The sequence below is a fragment of the Rhamphochromis longiceps genome, linkage group LG13 (assembly GCF_057381845.1).
Source record: "Rhamphochromis longiceps isolate RC_006_pf linkage group LG13, R_longiceps_female_GT1.1, whole genome shotgun sequence".
NCBI classification, from domain to species: domain Eukaryota; kingdom Metazoa; phylum Chordata; class Actinopteri; order Cichliformes; family Cichlidae; genus Rhamphochromis; species Rhamphochromis longiceps.
Genome location: NC_140569.1, coordinates 15,117,464 through 15,137,336, shown reverse-complemented (window position 1 = coordinate 15,137,336; position 19,873 = coordinate 15,117,464). Strand labels below are relative to the sequence as shown.

General features: G+C 38.6%; 3 protein-coding genes across 4 annotated transcripts in view; 2 read left to right on the top strand and 1 right to left on the bottom strand.

Moving 5' to 3' along the window:
* The first annotated feature begins 2,769 nt into the window (after window positions 1-2,769).
* On the top strand, window positions 2,770-8,524 carry fas (Fas cell surface death receptor). Of its 2 annotated transcripts, XM_085428414.1 has the most exons (9): window positions 2,770-2,891; window positions 3,208-3,335; window positions 4,597-4,734; window positions 5,193-5,304; window positions 5,720-5,790; window positions 5,884-5,952; window positions 6,104-6,141; window positions 6,372-6,393; window positions 6,707-8,524. In XM_085428414.1, exons 1-9 carry the CDS (start codon window positions 2,836-2,838, stop codon window positions 7,012-7,014), a joined length of 942 nt encoding a protein of 313 aa, XP_085284540.1. In that variant the 5' UTR covers window positions 2,770-2,835; the 3' UTR covers window positions 7,015-8,524. The 2 variants fall into 2 exon arrangements, with proteins under 2 accessions (XP_085284540.1, XP_085284541.1); XM_085428415.1 differs by lacking the exon at window positions 4,597-4,734.
* A 1,791-nt stretch (window positions 8,525-10,315) lies between these two features.
* Window positions 10,316-15,960, top strand: itprip (inositol 1,4,5-trisphosphate receptor interacting protein). Its single transcript, XM_085427939.1, has 2 exons — window positions 10,316-10,444; window positions 14,022-15,960. Exon 2 carries the CDS (start codon window positions 14,059-14,061, stop codon window positions 15,670-15,672), a length of 1,614 nt encoding a protein of 537 aa, XP_085284065.1. The 5' UTR covers window positions 10,316-10,444; window positions 14,022-14,058; the 3' UTR covers window positions 15,673-15,960.
* A 589-nt stretch (window positions 15,961-16,549) lies between these two features.
* LOC146655530 (glutathione S-transferase omega-1-like) overlaps window positions 16,550-19,873 on the bottom strand; it is a 3,679-nt gene continuing 355 nt past the window's right edge. Inside the window, exons 2-6 of the mRNA XM_085427941.1 lie at window positions 19,318-19,426; window positions 18,992-19,214; window positions 18,797-18,898; window positions 18,483-18,589; window positions 16,550-16,825 (exon numbers count right to left, since the gene is read on the bottom strand). Of these exons, the coding sequence (XP_085284067.1) occupies window positions 16,675-16,825; window positions 18,483-18,589; window positions 18,797-18,898; window positions 18,992-19,214; window positions 19,318-19,426 (692 nt within the window). The 3' untranslated portion in view covers window positions 16,550-16,674. The remainder of the gene's footprint in view (window positions 16,826-18,482; window positions 18,590-18,796; window positions 18,899-18,991; window positions 19,215-19,317; window positions 19,427-19,873) is intronic.

The window sequence follows — 19,873 nt, the reverse complement described above, 5'->3', positions numbered from 1 at the left end:
GTTGGATTCATTTGTCCTACTATGATTTCAGGGCACTACAATGGTAATTCTGTCCATCCTGAGGAGAGTCCAGACTCTACAACAGATCACTGGCTCACCTACAAACAGGTGTTCCACACAACTGGGTCTGTAGTACTTGGCCTAAATCCTGTTTTACAAGAAAAACGTAAGAAGACAGAGCATCTCATCCTGAAGTGAGAGAATTTTTAAATGTGCCATCACTTTGTTAATCAGTTTTTTCTTCATCCTCAGGTCTAAAACTGGATGTTGGGAATCATCATGCTGAGAAAGAACAGCAATCGTCCTAGCCCACCATCGCCAACTGGAGGACAAATATTGGTAATAACTGCCCTTAGGAGGAAGGGTCCTCCCAGAGAGCCTGATTGCTCCCAAGATTTCTTCCTCGAAGAAGGAGTTTTTTTTCTTGCCACTGTCGCCCCACATTCATCTCATCAACAGAGACATTGTTAAAACCCACGTAGAGTCCATGTCCTGCTGACGAGACTAGGGGTGCACCGATTTACAGTTCAAAGGGTTTGTGTTACATTGCTACAAAAAGAGAAATTACAACCAACAAAAGACAAAGAGACAGTTCTCCAGCCAAAAACAGGCCATTTCAAAGTAAAACTTACATGAATTAGAGCACGAATTTGACTAGGAAATTGGAAATTCTAAATGTAAAACAATGAAAAATATTTATAGCTATATCATTTATGTCTGATTAGTCTACATTCAACTTAAAGTAAAACAGCACGCAGCACATTTACAAAGAATTAGAGAACTTATTGATGAAAGAAATTAGTAATATCTGAATCTGCGCACCACTAGTAGAGATGGTCCTTTTCTGGACCAGTGTACTTTGGTTTGCTCTCTGGGAACATCAAAAAATAAATAAATAAACAATTTATATTTATAATATTTACCATTTTTCTAGCAGAATGTAATGATATGAAGTAGTGTAAGACTTTTGCACAGTACTGTATTTCTAAAGATACTGGTGTGTGGAAGGTATAATAATCAATTGATAATAATCACCAGCTACGACTTATATATTTTTTATTAAAAACAAAGTACAGTTTAGACTAATTGGTGATATCATTAATTTTACAGACATTTTATTTATACATGTATCTATATAGCAGAAATGATACATGGGAGAAACTCAAATTTATGCCAGGTTAGTGATTAGAGGGGAAACAGGGAAGGAAGCACATCAGAGCCTTCCTGAAGATTACTGCAGTCATCTGTGGGCAAAACGGTACACTAGACACCACCTAATGTAGATCTGGGGCATCAGTGTGGCTAAAAGTAGGTGTGGCTGTGGTTCGGGATTTAGAGCGGATCATCTACCCATTGGAAGGACCAGCTACTGTAGTCTGCATGCAGGTGTCCTTGGGCAAAATACTGAACCCCAAGTTGCCTCAGATGAATACATCCGTGTGTGTGTGTGTGTGTGTGTGTGTGTGTGTGTGTGTGTGTGTGTGTTAGACAAGGAGTTGGGGTATAGAAAAAAGCACTTTTATGAATATGTGTGTGTTTGGTTGACTGAGGCTTGTAGAAAAAATAGAAAAAATAGTGCTTAAAATAGAAAAGTGTTATACACCATTTAAAAATATTAACTCATGACTGTCCTGCGACACCTATTTGTATGTGTGTTCATTTTGATCTACAAAGTGGGCCACATGAGCATGCAGTAGACTGGTACAAATCTGACACAGGGACTGAGTGTGACAACAAAGAGCTGAAATTTGATATAGATGAAAAAAAAAATCCCACAGGAGTTCTCTTTCAAGTTAAGTTTTTTTTTTTTTTTATTCCCTAGTCAAACCCCCTTTTCTAGTTTTGTTCAAAGATACATTTGCTGTTAACTACAGTTGGCAGAGATCAAACAGCATTTTATGGGGGGGGATGAAGCAATCATTTCCTACATGAGTGGCACTGGCAGGAGGGATTTCCTGCTACAGAAGTGGCACTGGGAGCTTAATAAGTTCACTCTAAAAGAGACGTCTTCAAATCAAAGACTATTTTTTACTTCCTTTAAAACTTTAGTATAACATAGACGTGAACAAATCTGACTTCCTGCAGAGCTTTCTTTTAGCTTTGATCATCTGCGCAATTTTATTTTTAGGCGGCAAATTTTCTTTTAAGAAACAACAACAAAAGGGAGAGAAATCAATCAGTAACTGGTTGTGAACGTATTGTTTCACATATTTAACTCATTCCATATTTTAACACCCATGTTAAAATATCAGTTGTGTCAAACTTTTAGAACATTCTGATAAATCAAGTCAGAATCGATAACATATCTTGTTAAATGTTATAAAGAAAATCATTTTGTTAAGTCGAACTAATGGATGTGGTAGGCTCCACCTCAGAAAAAGGTGCAGAGGGAGCAAGAAGAAGAGCAATAGCACCACCTAGTGGCAGAAGTTAAAATACGAAACTTTCTTTTTTGTCATGTTCTTCTTTTTATTTTTATCTGAAATAGATAATAACAAACAAAATAATGTCATAGTAGCTCAATGTGTATCGTTTGTTTTTGAAAAGAAGAACAACACAGACTAAAGCGATAAAAGATGATGATGATCTGGTATGTGTAACTTTCCTGTTGTACTATTAACGTAATTTTGTTTTTGGTTATAATTGTGTTTGCTTTTGCAACATAGTTCTAGAGATATATGTGATTTTCTGTCATTGCTGACTGCTTGACTAAGCGGTGGTTTCTGGGACTTTCCGTGGGGATTAGACAAAGCGCAACAGAAACAAACAGGAAACCCCGCCCCGTCGTGTTGCAAGCGCGCCTCTACACATTTCAGGCTCTGGACTCACTGCGCGATGGCGACGAAGTTTTCACTGTGGTTTAGTTCCTGTGTTTGGCTCGCTGTGTCACTGTAAGTAATCAGATGTAGACTAGACAGTCCTCTATTATCTGTCTCTACTAGCTTTACTAACTGCTCGGCTCGGTGTGAGGTGGTAACCACAGGGGCGGTTGGGAACGAAGGGTGATACAACTTACCGTAACACCTGAGTTCAGAAGTGTGCGGTAAATGTAATCTTTAATAAAGCAATGAATTCGTCTGTTTGGCGTCTTAACACCACCTATAAACTGCTATTTAACCTAAACGAACTTATTATTCTAAAAGGAAACCAAGCTGCCGCACGTTCACTTTCGTTTTGAGCTTCTGGGTTTTTGTTTTTTTTATACAGATGCGTTTGCTTTGCCTCGTCCCAGCGCCACAGGTCAGTTAATGGGGCATCCCGCATCAGAAGAGAGCCGGAATGTTTGGATGGCACCTACAACTTTACAAACTGGAGCTGTTGTAACTGCCCTGTTGGTAAGTGTCAGTGGTTATGTGAACTTAAAGAACTCAAGCAATGTAGTTTGTAATTTGTAGTCTTTGTAATCTGTAGGGTTTTTGTTCTCCATTTAATCAAAACCCGGGATGTCCAAACTTTTTTCGAGAGTGTCATAAATTGACAATCACCCAGGGGCCAACAATTCTTCTTGCCTTTTTGTGAAGCATAAAAAATATTATTTAAAAAAAAAAAAAAAAAAAAAAAAAAAAAAAAATATATATATATATATATATATATATATATATATATATATATATATATATATATATATATTGTTAATCATCACAGTGATCAGGTTAACAAAATAAAGCAATTGATCATTCACATGTTGCGAGAACATAAGAAAGATCAAGCTGTCTGGAATACCTGAAACTTCAATGAAGCTGCTGAGTATCAGTGTCTCAGGTTCATTTTGTGAGTGTACAAAACTTTTATACATTCATTGGTTGCACAGCGCAGTGCTGCCACCATGTTGTGAAAAGAGAAATTACACTATATTAATTCTGTTTGTGGCCATAAATAATATATTTAAGGTAGGAGTGAGGGGCCTGCAAAGGAGAATGACCTGGACTTGCTGGACATGCCTGATCAAAACATTTACTTTTGCCAGCCTGCAGACCAGCAACTCTGCAAGTCGTATGCTTTACGAGGGCTTTCCAGATTATGTTTGCTAGAAAATTTCCGTTCATATTTCCAGTTATTCTGACACCTATGAGTCATCAATCTTATGACTGAACTTCTCCCAGAATTTCTGTAACAGAGTGAGATAGCACAACCTGTTGAGCCAGAACAGCCAAATAACTGGGAAAATAAGCCTTAATTAAAGATTAAAATAAAAATAACAACAGCAAAACATCACTAACCTGTCTTCTTTTTTTTTCTCCCATTAACTTATGACCCCCTTGCTTATCTCTGGTGGTGCTGTGGAGCAGTCAACTCTTAGGATAGGACCCCATTAGAAAGGTCTATGAAGCTTTAAAGGGGGAAAAAAGTTAAAACTTCACTTTTTAATTGTTGCTGTATCTATAGTACCAATTAATTATGTAATTGGTACTATAGATACAGCAACAATACTCTCGCGATATAACAGAAAACAACAAGTTAACACAGATAAGAAGTTGCAACGAATGCGCACCTGCTGACCACTTAATTGCACCCCTGGTTATTATATTCTATTCATGTAAACAGTGTAATACCATTAACAGACTTTCTTCTGCATCATCTCTCTCCACTCTGTAGGACAGCGAGTAATAGAGCATTGCACTAATGGCAATAAAATGAATGGAAAATGTGAAATCTGCGAGAGGGACACATACAACAGTGAGCCTAGTGACCGGGAGACCTGTCACCGCTGCACCTCCTGCGCACAGGCAAATGGTACAATTATGATAGGACATGGCTGTTCCTTTTATTCACAGCTAAACTAAAGACAAAATATTAGAGAAAAGTTCACCTTTTGCTGCAGAATGTTTGACTGGTCACAGCTCTAACGATGCTTAAGTCCAGTATGAGGACCCTGAAATCAAATCAGCTATCATTAACCATTATCTACTGGATTATACATGTGCTATATTGATTAGCAGTTTCTTAGATGTCATATTTTAATATTTTATTTTTAAATATATAAGGTTAGCAGATAATTAAAATGCAGTACCAGAATTATCCAAGCATTATTTCAATTTATATATGAAAGTTCACATCCCATCTTTTTATACGAAAAAGTGAAGGAAAACCATCCTTGGTCTATTTCACAATTAAAACAATGCAAGTTTCTTTTTTTTTTAAAGACTTTATAGCCTCAATAATAACTTGTGTGACTTTTCTCAACTTTTCAGCTAATTTAGAAGTAGAAGAAGAGTGCACTGCTGGTAGGGACACCAAGTGTCGATGCAAGGAAGATCACTTCTGCAGCAGTGAAAGTTGCACAATCTGCCATCCATGTAAAAAGTAAGTTTGATTTGACTTTGAAATCACATTCAGCATGTAAATCTGTGCATATTCCCTAGCGCTAATGTACTAGACCTGAGTACAGTGTTCATATTAATACATTGTACAAAATAATAGGAACACCTATTAATGTAATGTAGCTCAATACACCGCCATCTTAGTAATACACTTAAATAATTGGAACATTTCCAGCATGATTTGCTGAAACTCATTCATTTTGTAAAAGCAGAAGTGATGGCAGAGCTATTGTAATGGTTTTCATTAGATTGCAAACATGTTTCTAATAAAGAGTTTGTGACATGTGTGTGTAGCTCCTTTAAAGAATCTGTTGTCTATTGACTTGTCCTTTAAGGCTTTCCGCTCCCTTTGTAGTTATTTTTGATTCATTCGTGGTTGTTTGTTGTTTTGGTTCAAGATGTGGAATTGGTGGTGTTAAAGAAGCCTGTACAGCCAACAGTGATGCAGTCTGCAATGGAAATGGTGGAGGTAAGGTGTTCTTAAGTATTATTGGATTTTAATAAATCATATTGGACACATTTTGCATTGCAAAATATTAATGGTCATATCTTCTCATTTCAGCTATTGCTGGAATTATTATTCTATTCCTTGTTTTTCCTGGAGCCGTTGTAGGAATAATCTGGATAGCGAGTGAGTATTTCTGCTAATATATGAGTAAAGTACCACCAGACGACATTGTGTGTTTCCTTGCTCAGCACTGAAGGCTTTATTTATATTCAGTTCAATATTTAGTCGTATCTTGATTAATTTTTCTGTGTAATTTCTATTCGTGTTTCATTAGAGAGAAAACAAAAGAAAGAGGATGAAAAAAGCAAAGAGGTAAGTTATTTTCTTTGGACACCTGTGACGTGATATTTACTCTTTGATCTCTGGTTCATCCAATTGCCTTTCTGCACACACTCACACACACACACACACACACACACACACACACACACACACACACACACACACACACACACACACACACATGGACATGAGCAGTTTGTTACTTCATCGCAAACAAAACTGAAAAGAATTAAAACTTTTATTTTGTTTCTGCTTCACAGAAGCTCATCCGTCGTCTTTCAGGTAACAAACATGACTTTATTCAAGCCAATATAAGAGCTTTAATTATTCTCTGTCTTTTGAACTAACCAGTCAGAATCAGATTTTAGAACAAGTTATTGTGCATTTGCATTTTTTCATGTGGTTAATTTTCTCTAAACTTTTAATTTCTTTAGAACAAAAGTGTATTACCCTCTTTTCTTTCTGATCATGACTTTACCATTTTCATCCATTAATCAAAAAACATTGCATATTGCCTGCTCAGTAAATTATAATATTGTGCGTTGTGGTCTTAATACCCATCTTTTAATATTTTTTCTTTTTACATTATTTTCAGATGTTGACATTGTTCCTCACCTGCCTGATATTGCAAGGGAGCTTGGATGGAAAAATGCAAGAACCCTAGCTCTCCACACTGGGATAAGTGTGGTTACTACTGAATCTTATGAAATGGAGTATCGAAATGATGCTGAGGAGCGAACGCTGCAGCTGCTGTTTAAGTGGGTGGAGAAGGAAGGCAAACAGGCTTCAAAGAAACTTATCGAAAACCTTGTGGATATGAAACAAAAGAAAAAAGCGACACAGATCAGAGACATATTGTTAAAACATAGTTCACCATCAAACAATCCTGCAAATAACTGCTGACATGTATACACAATGAACTTGAAGAACTTTGAATTCTAAAGAAACAATCTTGCAAAGTTACCTCTTGATTTTCAATTCAGGTTGTGAAAGCTGATTTCGAGTTGCAATATATCTAAATTTGATTGTTTTTATTTTTCAGTGTTTTTAATTTCATGATCATAATAATAATGCTCATTTTAAAAAATCCACGTGTCATAAGGGACAGATGAATGTCTTGCTACAGCTTCTATATTATGCGATAATATTTGATGAACCTGGAGTTTGTAAAAGCTTAGTTTTGGTTTTGGTTCCTTCCTTGCTTTTCATGGCTTATTTTTAGGTCTATTACATAGCTGTTATCTAATGCTAATAAACATTTTTCAAACGTCAAAAGAGAAAACACCTGACAAAAAAACAACTAATAAAAATGTCCTCTTTCATTGGCCCTTTGGCTCGGTTTTGCACAACAAGATCTTTGTTTAAAGGAAATATATTAAAAACTATCACCACTTCCGTGCTTTTTAACATTATTAAACCCATCCATCCAGTAATTTCTGTTAATATAAACAGTGTGGTTGTGGTGTAAACAGGCTAAGAAGGGAATTCCAGGTGTGCAGCACTTCCAATCTTTCCTGCCTGAGAAGAACTGGGGTGTTCCCACATGAGATATATAATCTCTCCAGTGACTTCTCGACCAAGGCTATTGCTGTTTACCAAAAACAAACTAAAATCTAAAACTGGAAATGAAAAAAAAGTTAACTAAAAATAAAAACTAGGCTTTTGAAAAATGTACTAAACATAATTTTGTGAACATGGAAAACTAACTAACATGTTTTTTAGTTTTATTGGAAAAAAAAAATCCAAACTTTTATCCTTATGAGACTTTGTTGGGATGTTAACAAGACAGGGAGTCAACTGTTTTCAAAACACTGTAATACCTGTACTGATTTTCCTAAATCTTGCCCTTCATACAATGATGTCACGGTTCTGGGTCTTTCTGACCCAGCTTTTTGAGTTCTTGTGTTTTTATATTATGGTTTATGTTTTGAGTCCTTTGTTGTACTATGTTTGTTATTTCCCTAGGTTTCAGTTATGGTTATCATAGGTTTAGTTCTTAGGTTTTGTAATACGGCTTCACTGTGTTCCATGTTGTGTCTACTGTGCCTTTCTGTACCATGTTTCTGGTCCCTATGTTCTGTCTCCACAGTTGCTGTTAAGTTTACATGTCTAGAGTTCAGTCAGTGTGTTTCCTGTTTTACTTTGAAGGTCCATGTCTCATGTCAGTGTTTCTAGTTTGCTTCCCTTGTCTCATCCAGCCTGATTACTCCCAGCTGTGACAAATAATAATTAATAGAGACTATAACTAATACAAAAACTGAGTAAAAATACCACCAACAGCTGACTGGAATATTTAGAAGTAAGGAAATTTCACAACTGGACATGTTGCACAGGTAGCATCCTATCACGGGTATTTACTGGAAAAAATGTATATACTGCAGTATTTTGTTTATAATAAAATGGAATGGTTGTATCTTTGTATTTCAGTTATTGCAAAAAAATTGTTGTGGTTGGTGTTGTTATTGGCGTCATCTGTCCAGTGGGTTATGTTGCAATCTGGAGAACTACCACCAGAGGGCACAAGACCTATGAAGAGTTCCTCAGTGCAGCACTGAAGGCTATGCAGCACCATATGCAACAAGCTGTGATGTGCTGTGTATTCTGACGCCTTTCTGTCAGAACCAGTTGCAGTAACTTCTCTGTTGGATCTTAACACATAGGACCACTTTGCATCAGAGAAAAGCTTGACAAATGTAAGGCACTCAGCAGCTGAGGTAAACATGAAGAGAAAATAAAACTGGGACAAAAATTAACTCTATGATCTCTTAGTCAGTCCCCCAGAACCAGGAGAACTTGCCTCTCTGTGTTTCTCTACGAGTTTGCTGTCGCTGACGAAGCAAAATGTAACTGCGCTGAGAGTTTTCTGAAAAGATTGCATGATGATGAATCATTACATGACAAACAAAGCATGTCCTGCTTTTTCATGTCAAACAGCTTCCAGACTTTGACCGCGCTCATTCAACAGAGCAATACTAAGAGCAATGGTGAAGGCTAAGGAACTCTGAGGAGATCTAAGAAGGAGAACTGAAGATTTACACAAGTGGGGAAGATCTCATGGAGCCATTTCCAAATAACTGCACCTCACCCCCAATCAGTGAGTGGCAGATGGCTTCCCCTCCATGAGACTCGATCTGCTGGAGATTTCCTCCTGTTAAAAGAGTTTTCCCTCCCCACTATAACATTCATCCCATGATGTAGGTAGACATCTGACCGCAACTTTCAACAAGCTCGGTGCACTTTCCTTTAAGAAAAATAAGGTCATATACAGCTTTAATCTATGCTAATTGTAAGGAATAATGGTTTTACTGGGAGAAAACTTAAATAATAAAAAACAGAACTGAGAGAGACAATTTTGGTATCTAATCAGTATAAATCTGCTTTAAAAATTAATAATTGATCTTGTGCGCCTGTGTGTGATAATAGTTTTTGTCTGTTTCCATTATGAGCTCGATGTAGAAACATCGTAACTATAAATGTCATTTGATGCTACTAAGTATACATTTACACAGAGGCACGTCACAACTTCCACTAGTGGCCCAATCCAGGAACTCGCTGCTGTTACGTAATGCAATGCTGCTTTCACTTGCATTTGGAAAAAGCTGTTGCATTCACTGGAACTGGAACTTCACAGCTTCGGTGAACAACTGCCTATCAGATTCGGGGTGGTCACGTCTGTACCACAGGATTACTACTAATAGGCTTATTACTGTGTATTTTTGTGCCGTTTCCAAGGTAGACTGAGATTTTTATCCACCAACATGAAGCGCAGTTCATTTATTATTTTTTATATTGCCCATTAAATAAATATATAGATCTTTTTAGTGTGCTCAATGACTGCACACACACGCTTTCACATTTTAAGACTAAATATAACGGACTTAGTATTTGCAACTGTATAACACTTTGTAGCAAAAGCAGAAGAATCACTAAATAGGAAAAAATAATCAGATTCCTTTACACTAGAGCTGAATTTCACAATATAGCAGTATCTTGCAATGTAACATGGCTACGATTAAATGTTGTGAAGTTGATTTAAATTGCAATATTTTATATAAATATAAAATTTATTTAAGATGTATTTAAAATTCTGGATGACATTAAGAATTGTTGCACGTAATTTATGCTCCTCACATTTCATAAAAGTCCCTGCTGTTCTGGGTGATGAGAGGAAGCAGGGCGGTCCCTCTGTCTATGCATGGGTGGAGCGCGCAGTGAGGAAATGTCAGAAGGAAGCTGAGAAACGGTCCCCGCGCCACTCGCATGAGGCTGCTCTCACCGGATGACCCGAACGATGAACTTTATCACCATGAACTCACCCAGAAACACCACACGGGTAGGTCTGCTAACTTTTTACAATAGCATTCGTCTTTTACGCGCACGTCTCCAAACTTGATGGGACGACAGGAGCTCCAGGCTGCTAAGCGTGCAGTTATTTTACCAGATTACGCGAGGCACGTTTAAGCTGCTCTTTGTTGCTTTATGAAGCTCCACGCAGGATGAAACGGAGCAGCGTGTGGTAAGCGACCGGCCTGTGAAGTGAGTGATGAGTGTGGAATAATATTTTTTTAGTCTGTTTCCCTTTTTTAGTCCCTCTCTATTTTGTTGCTAAGACAACAGAGGAGGTGACCGCTCGTAGGGCTATTAACCACGTCACTGTGTCAGCACGCAGCTACGTCAGCGTGGGAGAGTCGCTGTTTAGTATTTTCCCCCCAAAAACACCAGGAGATAATTGGATGTAGGGTGGTGCAGCAACAGTGGTGGAAACATCTTTCATTCATTCCTGTGCGTATGAATCATTTTAAAGTAGGTTTCGTTTGAACGCAGGATATTTCATGTTGCTCCTAAATCAGAATATTTGCAAAAAACAAAACAAATCATATGTATATACGGTTATGTCTTTGCTTCATCATTTATACGCTTCTGTTTCGTATCTATATTTAGATGCTTTGGCATTTCATCTGCTGTTTATAAAAACCTCTAAGTTGCCACAGACTGCAGATAAAAAAAATGAAGCCTGCGTGGTTAAACCTTGCATAAAGTCATGCCTTTGAAAAACTACACCCTTACTCCTCCACAGGAATTAGGAGGGTAAGTAGCAGCCAGGTACTGCTATTCAAATAGGCATTATTAGTGGATAGTCTGTCAAGTGTCACCACCTCTATAAAAGCACAGGTTTGGCAGTTTGCTGGTCTGGAGTGTGTTAACAAAATGTCACAATCTGCCCAGCAGTGGACGTCCCAGCAAATTGAGGCCTCAGTTAGCATGTTAAATGTTTAAAATAAAAACGGAAAAATTATAGCTGGGTTTCCAGGAGAAAACCTTGTCTCTCTTAAAAGAATATGGCGGTATGGCTTTGCAAAGTTACATTTGAACAATATCCTTTGGACAGATGAGACCAAAGTGGAGCTGTTTGGATATAATGTATAGCACCACAGTGTGAGAAAACCAAACACAGCATATCAACACAAAAACCTTATACTAATCTTTCAAGCACGGTGGTGAAGTGGTGATGATTTGGGTTGTTTGGCAGCCACAGAACTCGTCTGTATACCAAAGTATTAAAATTAAATTTGAGGCCATCGGTCTGACAGCTCAAGCTCGAGCCAAACTTGGAGGTGCAATAGGACAATGATCCCAAGTACAGGAGCAAATCTGTAACAGAATTGCTGAAAAAGAAAACCTTAACCTGATCAAAACACCATGGTGGGAACTTTAGAGAGCTATGCATAAACAAATGCCCACAAGTGTCATTACATCACGTGCTGCTAAAGATGGTTCTACAAGCTACTGAGTCATAGGGTGTACTTAGTTTTTATAGGAGTGCATAGAGTCCTATGACGAATTTGTCTTTCACATGATTTTACATGATGGAAATAACTGCTCATGACCTTTTAAATAAATTAAGCATAAACATAAACTGGGACAAGCTTCCTGTTGCCAGGATGACTAATAAAGGTGCCTAACTTCAGCTATGTCTGTAGAATTTCTTCTTAAATGCATGCGTGGCAGAGAAATATTTTTATGAAGCTGCACTGATCATCAGTGCAATTATATATTAAGTGCAGGTACTTTGTGAAATCTAATCGTTTATGAAATCTGCCCCTTTGCCATTTTTACCAACTTGAACTTGAACTAGAAATCTGAAATAAAGGGAATTAAAACCTTTCTTTTACCCTTCCTAAGTGTTAAGTGTGTGATTAAAAAAACACACTTAACACTGCTTTGATATTTTCACATGATGGTGTTTCATTGAAGAGTATGGGTACTTGATCCACCTCTGACAGTCTGTTCTTCTCTGACTTTCTGTAAACCCTCAGTTGCAAATACTTGAAAAGAGTCAGTCTCCAGTTATGTTTCTGTTATGTAGCAATCGCTACTCCAAAATGATTGAGAAGAGCTACGTCTCGAGGCTCTTGGCTGTCGCAGTGTTTGTTTGGGTGGTCTCATTAATGCAAGTCTTGGAAATCTTCCCAGTGAATAAGTCATGGGAAGTTTCCCCCGGCTCTTTGGCCTCACATACTTCATTACCGCTGTCTTTTTAAAATCTTGAGTCTTGCAGAGAACAGTTCATCATCTCATGATGTTACGGTGAGATCACGATGCATACTTCCCTGTTCTTGTTTCACTTGTGTGCTAGAGGAAACCTCATTTTTGGCACCTTTTATGACAAGATTTTATTCATGTCAGAGTTGACAGTTTCCGTTTTTCAGTCCGGCCAGCCGAGCACGGATGCTTCTTAATCTCCTACCCTTTAAACATCTGTAACACAATACTAAATAGTGAGTATAAGCATCACACAGGGGCAAACTTGAAGCTTAAGAAAGACATTTATGTAATATCCTCTTTCTCCTTGTATATTGCATGTTGGTTATTTGTTGAAATCTAGGAAAGTAGATATGAAGTCAATGGAAACTGTTTTCTGTATTGTTTTACACTGATGCTGAATTGCACAGTGTACAAACTTGGATTTTCTTTCTTTTAAGAAAGCAGTATTGTTTTGCTATATCTTCGATAAAAGGATATAAATGTCAACAGGCACAATGTGTGGTAACTAAATATGTTTATCGGAGGAGGGCAAAGTTATTCTCATGGGCTCGGTCTTCCTTCCTCCTGTGTTGCAAAGCCTGATACTGGACAAGTGCGTCACTCAGCGCACTTCTTCTATATTTAGAGGTACAGTCTGTGCTTCCCTTGGTGGGTGGAGAGCTTGATCAAAAATAACTGGATTTTGTATACAAATATGTCATGATTTTATACATCACCCCTACACCAGTGGTCCCCAACCTTTTTTGTGCCACGGTCCGGCCTTTAAGGTGTAACGGATAAATACAACAAAATAAAACCTGCACAGCTACCAAAAAAAGAACATTTATTCGTAATACACGGGAAAAGACCCAGTGAAACCGGGTTAATGATAAAAACAATAACAAAATGACGATGAAAACCTGAAAACCACAAATTTCACACTCGAGACTCAACTCTCGCAGCCTGGTACCAAACGATTCATGGACCGGTATCAGTCCGTGGCCCGGGGGTTGGGGACCACTGCCCTAAACCAGTGGTCCCCAACCTTTTTTGCGCCATGGACCGGTTTATGCCTGACAGTATTTTCACGAACCGGCCTTTAATACAACAAAATAAAACTAGTACCGGTACCGAAAAAAAAAAGATTTATTCATAACACACGTGAAAAGACCCAGGAAAACCGAGTTAACGATAAAAACGATAACAAAATAACGCTGAAAACCGATAAAAACCCTGAAAGCCATACATTTCACACCTGAGCCTCAACTCTCGCGGCCGGTACCAAACGATTAATGGTATCGGTATCGGTCCGAGGCCCGGAGGTTGGGGACCGCTGCCCTAAACCATTTGTATCTGCTCTGACTGTATTTATGTTTCTATTTCAGGATCTGCTTGAATGTGCACATTAGAAACGAGCTGAAGATGCAGGGGGCCATTGCACGGCTGTGCGTGGTGGTGGCTGCTGCCATATTAAACCATCCCTCGCTCTTTCCGCATGAAAACACCACACTCCCGGATCAGGATGAGGAGCTGATCGCTCGAATGCGGGAGCATGAGGCAAGACTGGAAATGGAGAAGGCCAAGTTGGAGAAAGAGCTTTCACAGATGGACTCAAAGCAGGAAGAGACCAGCTTGCAGGAAGGTTATAGTTGGTACTTCTGGAGCACGGTGTCTTTTATAATATTCTTCACCATCGAGATGTGCAGGGTGGATCTGGCTGATGGAGAAGTCCGGCAAGTTGAGGAGGAAGAGGTTTTTTCAGAGAGTGGTTCCATCAACCCCAGGATGATGGTACTGGATAAGGACATCCTGAGTAACTTCTGTGATAAATGCACCTACACTTCAGCACATGAAAACTGGAGGGTGAGAGAGTTTGTCGAGGGTTTTGCAGATGACTTGCTCGAGTCACTCAGGAGCGTGTGCAACAGGGACACAGACATGGAAGTCGGGGACTTTGTTGGCATTGGAAGCATGTTTGAGTCCTGGAAGTTTTGCAAACCGCTCACATGTGACCTCATCGTGCCTTTCTCACCTCCAGATCCGCACTCCTTTCAGTACCACCTGTGGTGCAGCTCCTCCAGTGACATACCTCCTGATATGCAGGGCAGTGGGAAGATAAAGGTGACCACACCTGGGGAGAATAGTGGGGGCTGTCTCTGTGGCTCTGCTAACCTCGGAGAGGACATGCTTTGTCTGCTGCATGGCAGAAATGACACACCCAAAGTCAGTCTCAGTCCTGATGAACTGCTGTGCTCCAGAGACACAAACTGCTTGGCGAAAGACCAAGTCATGAAGTGGTTTCAGATCTCTGTAACCAAAGCGTGGGGACGCATCTCTCACAAATATGACTTTGATGTTACCTTTCGCAGCCTGGATGCTGCCGGTGCGCTGAAGATCCGATTCCCGTCAGGAAAAATCATCGTAATGAACATCATTCCGGTGGTCCAGCTTGAGGATACAGATGCTTATTTTGTCTCGCACTTTCCATCGGATGTTGACAGCTTCCCAGACCCATACTGGCCCCTATCTGTTGCTGTCTACGAGAGGAATTTGCTGAAACATTTTTCTAAACGCCTACCAAAACATTCCTGTCATTTACACTGCCTCCAGATTGTTACTTTCTTACACAAAAAGCAATCAGGGCTAACTGGAAAAAGTGCCCTTACAAACTATCACTTAAAGACTGCTCTGTTGCACTTGTTGCTGAGTAAAAAGACCATCACGTGGAGCATTGAGAGTATGCAGCACAGGGTCCAGGACTTGCTCAGCTTTGTGCAGAGGAGCCTGCAGGAGAAAAGACTTAACCATGTCATGTTTGGCAACACTAAAGTGCCAGAGGAGGTCCAGGTTCCTGAGATGATTCGCAGAGCAGAGCCCATCAACCTGTTCAGGACACTGGTGCTGCAGAGGGAGCTTTATGCAGCAACAGTCAGGCATTTTCAGGAGATGCTGAGAAATGCACCTGTGCTCATACAGGAGTATACACCGTACTTATCAAACGGAGGTTTACATCACAGCCTGGATGAAAGTTTATAGGCACTCAGCAACTGAACTATTTTAGACACATATATCAGACATATCGTTCAGTGATACTATAAGTAATGTTACTAACAAAAGGTGCACGCGCATCAGCTGATTCAGCTCTTGCTGGTAACTAAATTTGTAGTGGTTTTGCCGTAGCTGCTACTTACAAAACCTTTTTAAATAAAATATGGTCTACTGCTAACACCGATGCTAAAGGAGGAACTGGAAAATTTAGTGGAGAAACCCAGAAATATTATTTACAATCTTATTGTAATAAATGTTTAGATTGAAATAAAAACAGCACAGTCGTGAAGAAACACGTGCCAACACGACTCAGTACCATTAAAAACAGCAGCATCACTGCTCCACCTAGTGGTTGCAGATTGTATCAACCAAAGTAAAGTAGTCACAAATAGAAGGCTGATATGTAGACTTGGTTTTATTGCAGCTGCTTTTTTTTAACATTTTCTTGAGAATACAGCTTACCGCTATCAGACGCTGAGGGAAAAACCTCAACATCTTAGTGGAGATGCCAGCAATATATACTAACTGTGACACTGGTATTCCTCGGCTCCTGGATGCTACATTTTAGCAGGAGATCTTAACATAAATACCACTCATATTATACGGAGCCACACAGGAATCTTTAACAAAACAGTGCACTGTCTGCTTTGTATAACTGTGTTTTATGTATCATTGTTACTGTTGCAGATCCGATGGCAGCTATTAAGGATTGTTATTCTTTATGTATCTTTTATTGCTTGTTAGAGCTTATTTTCTGAATTTTGCTTGTTATATTTTTACTGTGTGTGTCTCTAGGTTATTAAATGAGACCATAAAAGGGAAACAATGTATTGTTTTTATGTGTCTTAAAGCACAAATAGAAAAATCAAATTTGCTGTCATTTCATTGACAGTATTTTTATTTTTTTATTGAAAAATCAGTCATAGTCACTAATGCAGTAACATTAAATGATGGCTGAAGGTTTTGTTCAGTACTCTAACTAATAACTTCCTACAGGCCATAGTCAAAGTCTGGGTTTCCATCAAGGAAGGTCTTGAAGAAGGCCTTGTGGGCGTCTGGGCTGAACATGAGGGCTTTGACAGCCGAGTCCTGCAACATGAGTTCTGTCCACTTCTTCAGCTCAGGTGTGCCATCCAAAAACCTAATAAGACAAAGGGTAGAGCCATTTAAATACAAGTAAATTTGAACACTCAATTTTTGTAATAGTTTCAGCAACTGAGTGAAAAGTAAATCCATTAGCTTCGGCACACGGTAATAAATATTCCGCTAAAGTCACTTTGTTACTCCGTTAAAGAGACAAACGAGAGGCATTTTTTCCAGGTGCAGAAGTGGATCAGTGAACTCGCCACAAAATCGGACATTTGACTGAGAGTGCACAATATCCTCAACACATTTCCATTTCTTTTTTAATTTTTGAGTCGGCTCAGGCTTTAAAACTAGTTGCACAGCTGGTGAATGACCTCTTTTTGGTTTCAAAGAGACATGAGGAATACATGAGCAGTGTTGCTAACTATGGACACAGTGCTTGCTGTGGCAATAAAACACAGCAAGCAATGCCCATTTGGCAGAGTTACACCTTTGTCTTTTAAAAAAAAACAAAAAAACTAGAGATGGACCGATCCGATATTACGTATCGGTCCGATACTGAACAACAGCAGCACGTTGAAGCTTAAGCTGTTGTTAGAATTTATTTAATATTACTTTCTACACCAGGATCTTTTTCTACGTAGCTGGTAACCGTGCAGGGGCGGATCTAGCAAAGTTTAGCCAGGGGGGCCGATAGGGCATGAACAGGGAAAAGGGGGCACAAAGACATACTTTTCTTTCTTATTCTCATTTAAAATGTCTAGCTTTTAATAAATAATTATCCGAATTTTACACCCAAATTTTTAATCTGATGAAAAATGTATAGAAGTCCATTACTGTATATAGTAACTATTAAGTCTAATATACCCTAGTAAGCTATAGTACTTTTTCCTTTGGGAAGGTACCATCTGTGCAGTCTGCAATTCTGTTGAAGAAAGATGCTGAATCTATTTAATTATTCTTGAAAAATAATTGAGTTCTGTGCATTTTTCCCCACATTGCATCAAATTAAAGTTGATTATGTCAATTAAGCATCATGGGGCGGGGGGTGGTTCCCTATTTTTTTTTTTTTTTTGCTGGGAATTTGCAACCCTATTAGTTAGGTTGCTTACTCTTTAAAATACCAGAATAGGGAGGATGGAGTAGGTTTAAGTTTATTAGATTGATCAGTATTGCTGAACTATGAAATATTTTGGGTGCAGTATATTTTTTGCATACAGGTATAACAGAATAGCTTTAGTGTTTGTTTTTTTTGTAACTTGAATATGAACTTATACAAAAAGCAGCAAGATATTAAAAAACATTTTTATTGATTAAAAAAACACACTATATCGGATTCATATCGGTATCGGCAGATATCCAAATTTATGATATCAGTATCGGACATTAAAAAAAGTGGTATCGTGCCATCTCTACAAAAAACAAAAACGGCAACATTTGGAAAAGCTGGAGTAAAAAGATTAAGGTAAAATGTATCTCTGTTGACCACAATAGTGCAACTAGTGGCACAGGAAGAACAGACTCCACTAACTAAAGTGTAAAACATGTCGGTTTTAGAAAAGGATGCTTCTCTCGATTGTTCATTTCTAACTTTTGTAACATTTCTAGTAAATAATATACTTAGGCTCCCCACAGTTGACCTTTTTTTTTTTTTTTTTTTTTAATGTTTACAATTTTCTATAGGCTAAATATCTGTAAAGATTATTACTTACTGTTTGACCTGATACGCTTCTACCCTCTCAAACCACGGCCACATCATGTAGTCGATCATTGTTATAGAATCGCCACCAAAGAACTTGGTCTTCTTGTTAACGAGGTCCTAGAAATTGAATGTTACATTTATTAGAGTTGTAATTAACTGGAATAACCAGGCACTGACAGGAAAGATAAACTTATTCGTTTTACTAAAAACAACCTTTGATCAATGACTGTGATTCACAGGCACACACTCATTCACACACAGTGTATCACCTCATATGTTGGGTTAATGGATAAAGGAACCAGAGGCCTCAAAGGTGTGGCCTACCTCGTTTAACTTTGCAAACTTTTCTTTCAGTTCAGCTTCCAGTCCGGAGACATCCTCTCCCTTCTTTTTATCCATTGGGATCTTGTAGAAGTACGGTATCACCTGTAGGAAACAGTGACATTAATATTATTATTTGGTGGTGGTTAACAAAAAACAAAACGTTAAGGTTTATATGCAAGTCTTTGTGTGACCTACTTTGGAAAAGTGCTCCAGCATCATCTTTTGTTGAGCCTTAGCAAAGGGAGAGGAGGGAAGCAGCTTCTTTTCAGGGTAAACTTCATCCAGGTATTCACAGGTGATGGGTGACTCGTATATCACCTCACCAGCAGGTGTCTCAAGCGTTGGGACAAGACCAAGAGGATTCTTCTTAAGATACCAATCGGGTTTTTCTTTCAGGTGGACATTTATGGTTTCGTATCTGAAAACAAAAAAGCAGGTTATGTGTGCATGTTTAAGCACAGGTTGAATGACTGTGATGATTTTTCATTTCTACAGCAAACTAGAATAAAGAGTAGTCTTACTTGATTCCTTTGGCTTTGAGCACCAGTCTGGTCCTTTGGGCAAAAGGGCAGAACCTCATGCTGTAAACCCTGATGTAGTCTTCAGGGACTGGGCCAGGGGCAGCGCTACCTGAGGGATACAAAAATGTTTCTTCCATTAAAAGACTGGTCAGTAGGGAAACCTGAAGAGGGATTACGTAAAGACTTTTCTCCTGTTTAACTTACTAAAGTAAAAAAAAAAAAAGAAAAAATCTATTTTGTACAGTAGTATAATTTTCAGAGTAATTTTATAGCTGACAGTTTGGGTTATGTTGTGCTTCCACATCAGCATTTTGTCTTCGTAGTATTTTTACACAACATCCCAAGCTTTTTGGAAACAGCATTAACTGACCTTTATTTTCAAACTTACAGTGAATTTAGCATTTCTATTTGATTACAGGGCAGCTGACTGTGGATTATGCACATTTATACATTTGTGCTTGTACTTCAACTGGATTTATTTTTTTTTTTTTCCTGACGTCTGCTTGTTTTCAGAGACGCCACAGTGAGTCGCTGTTTGTTCAGACAAATTGGTTCA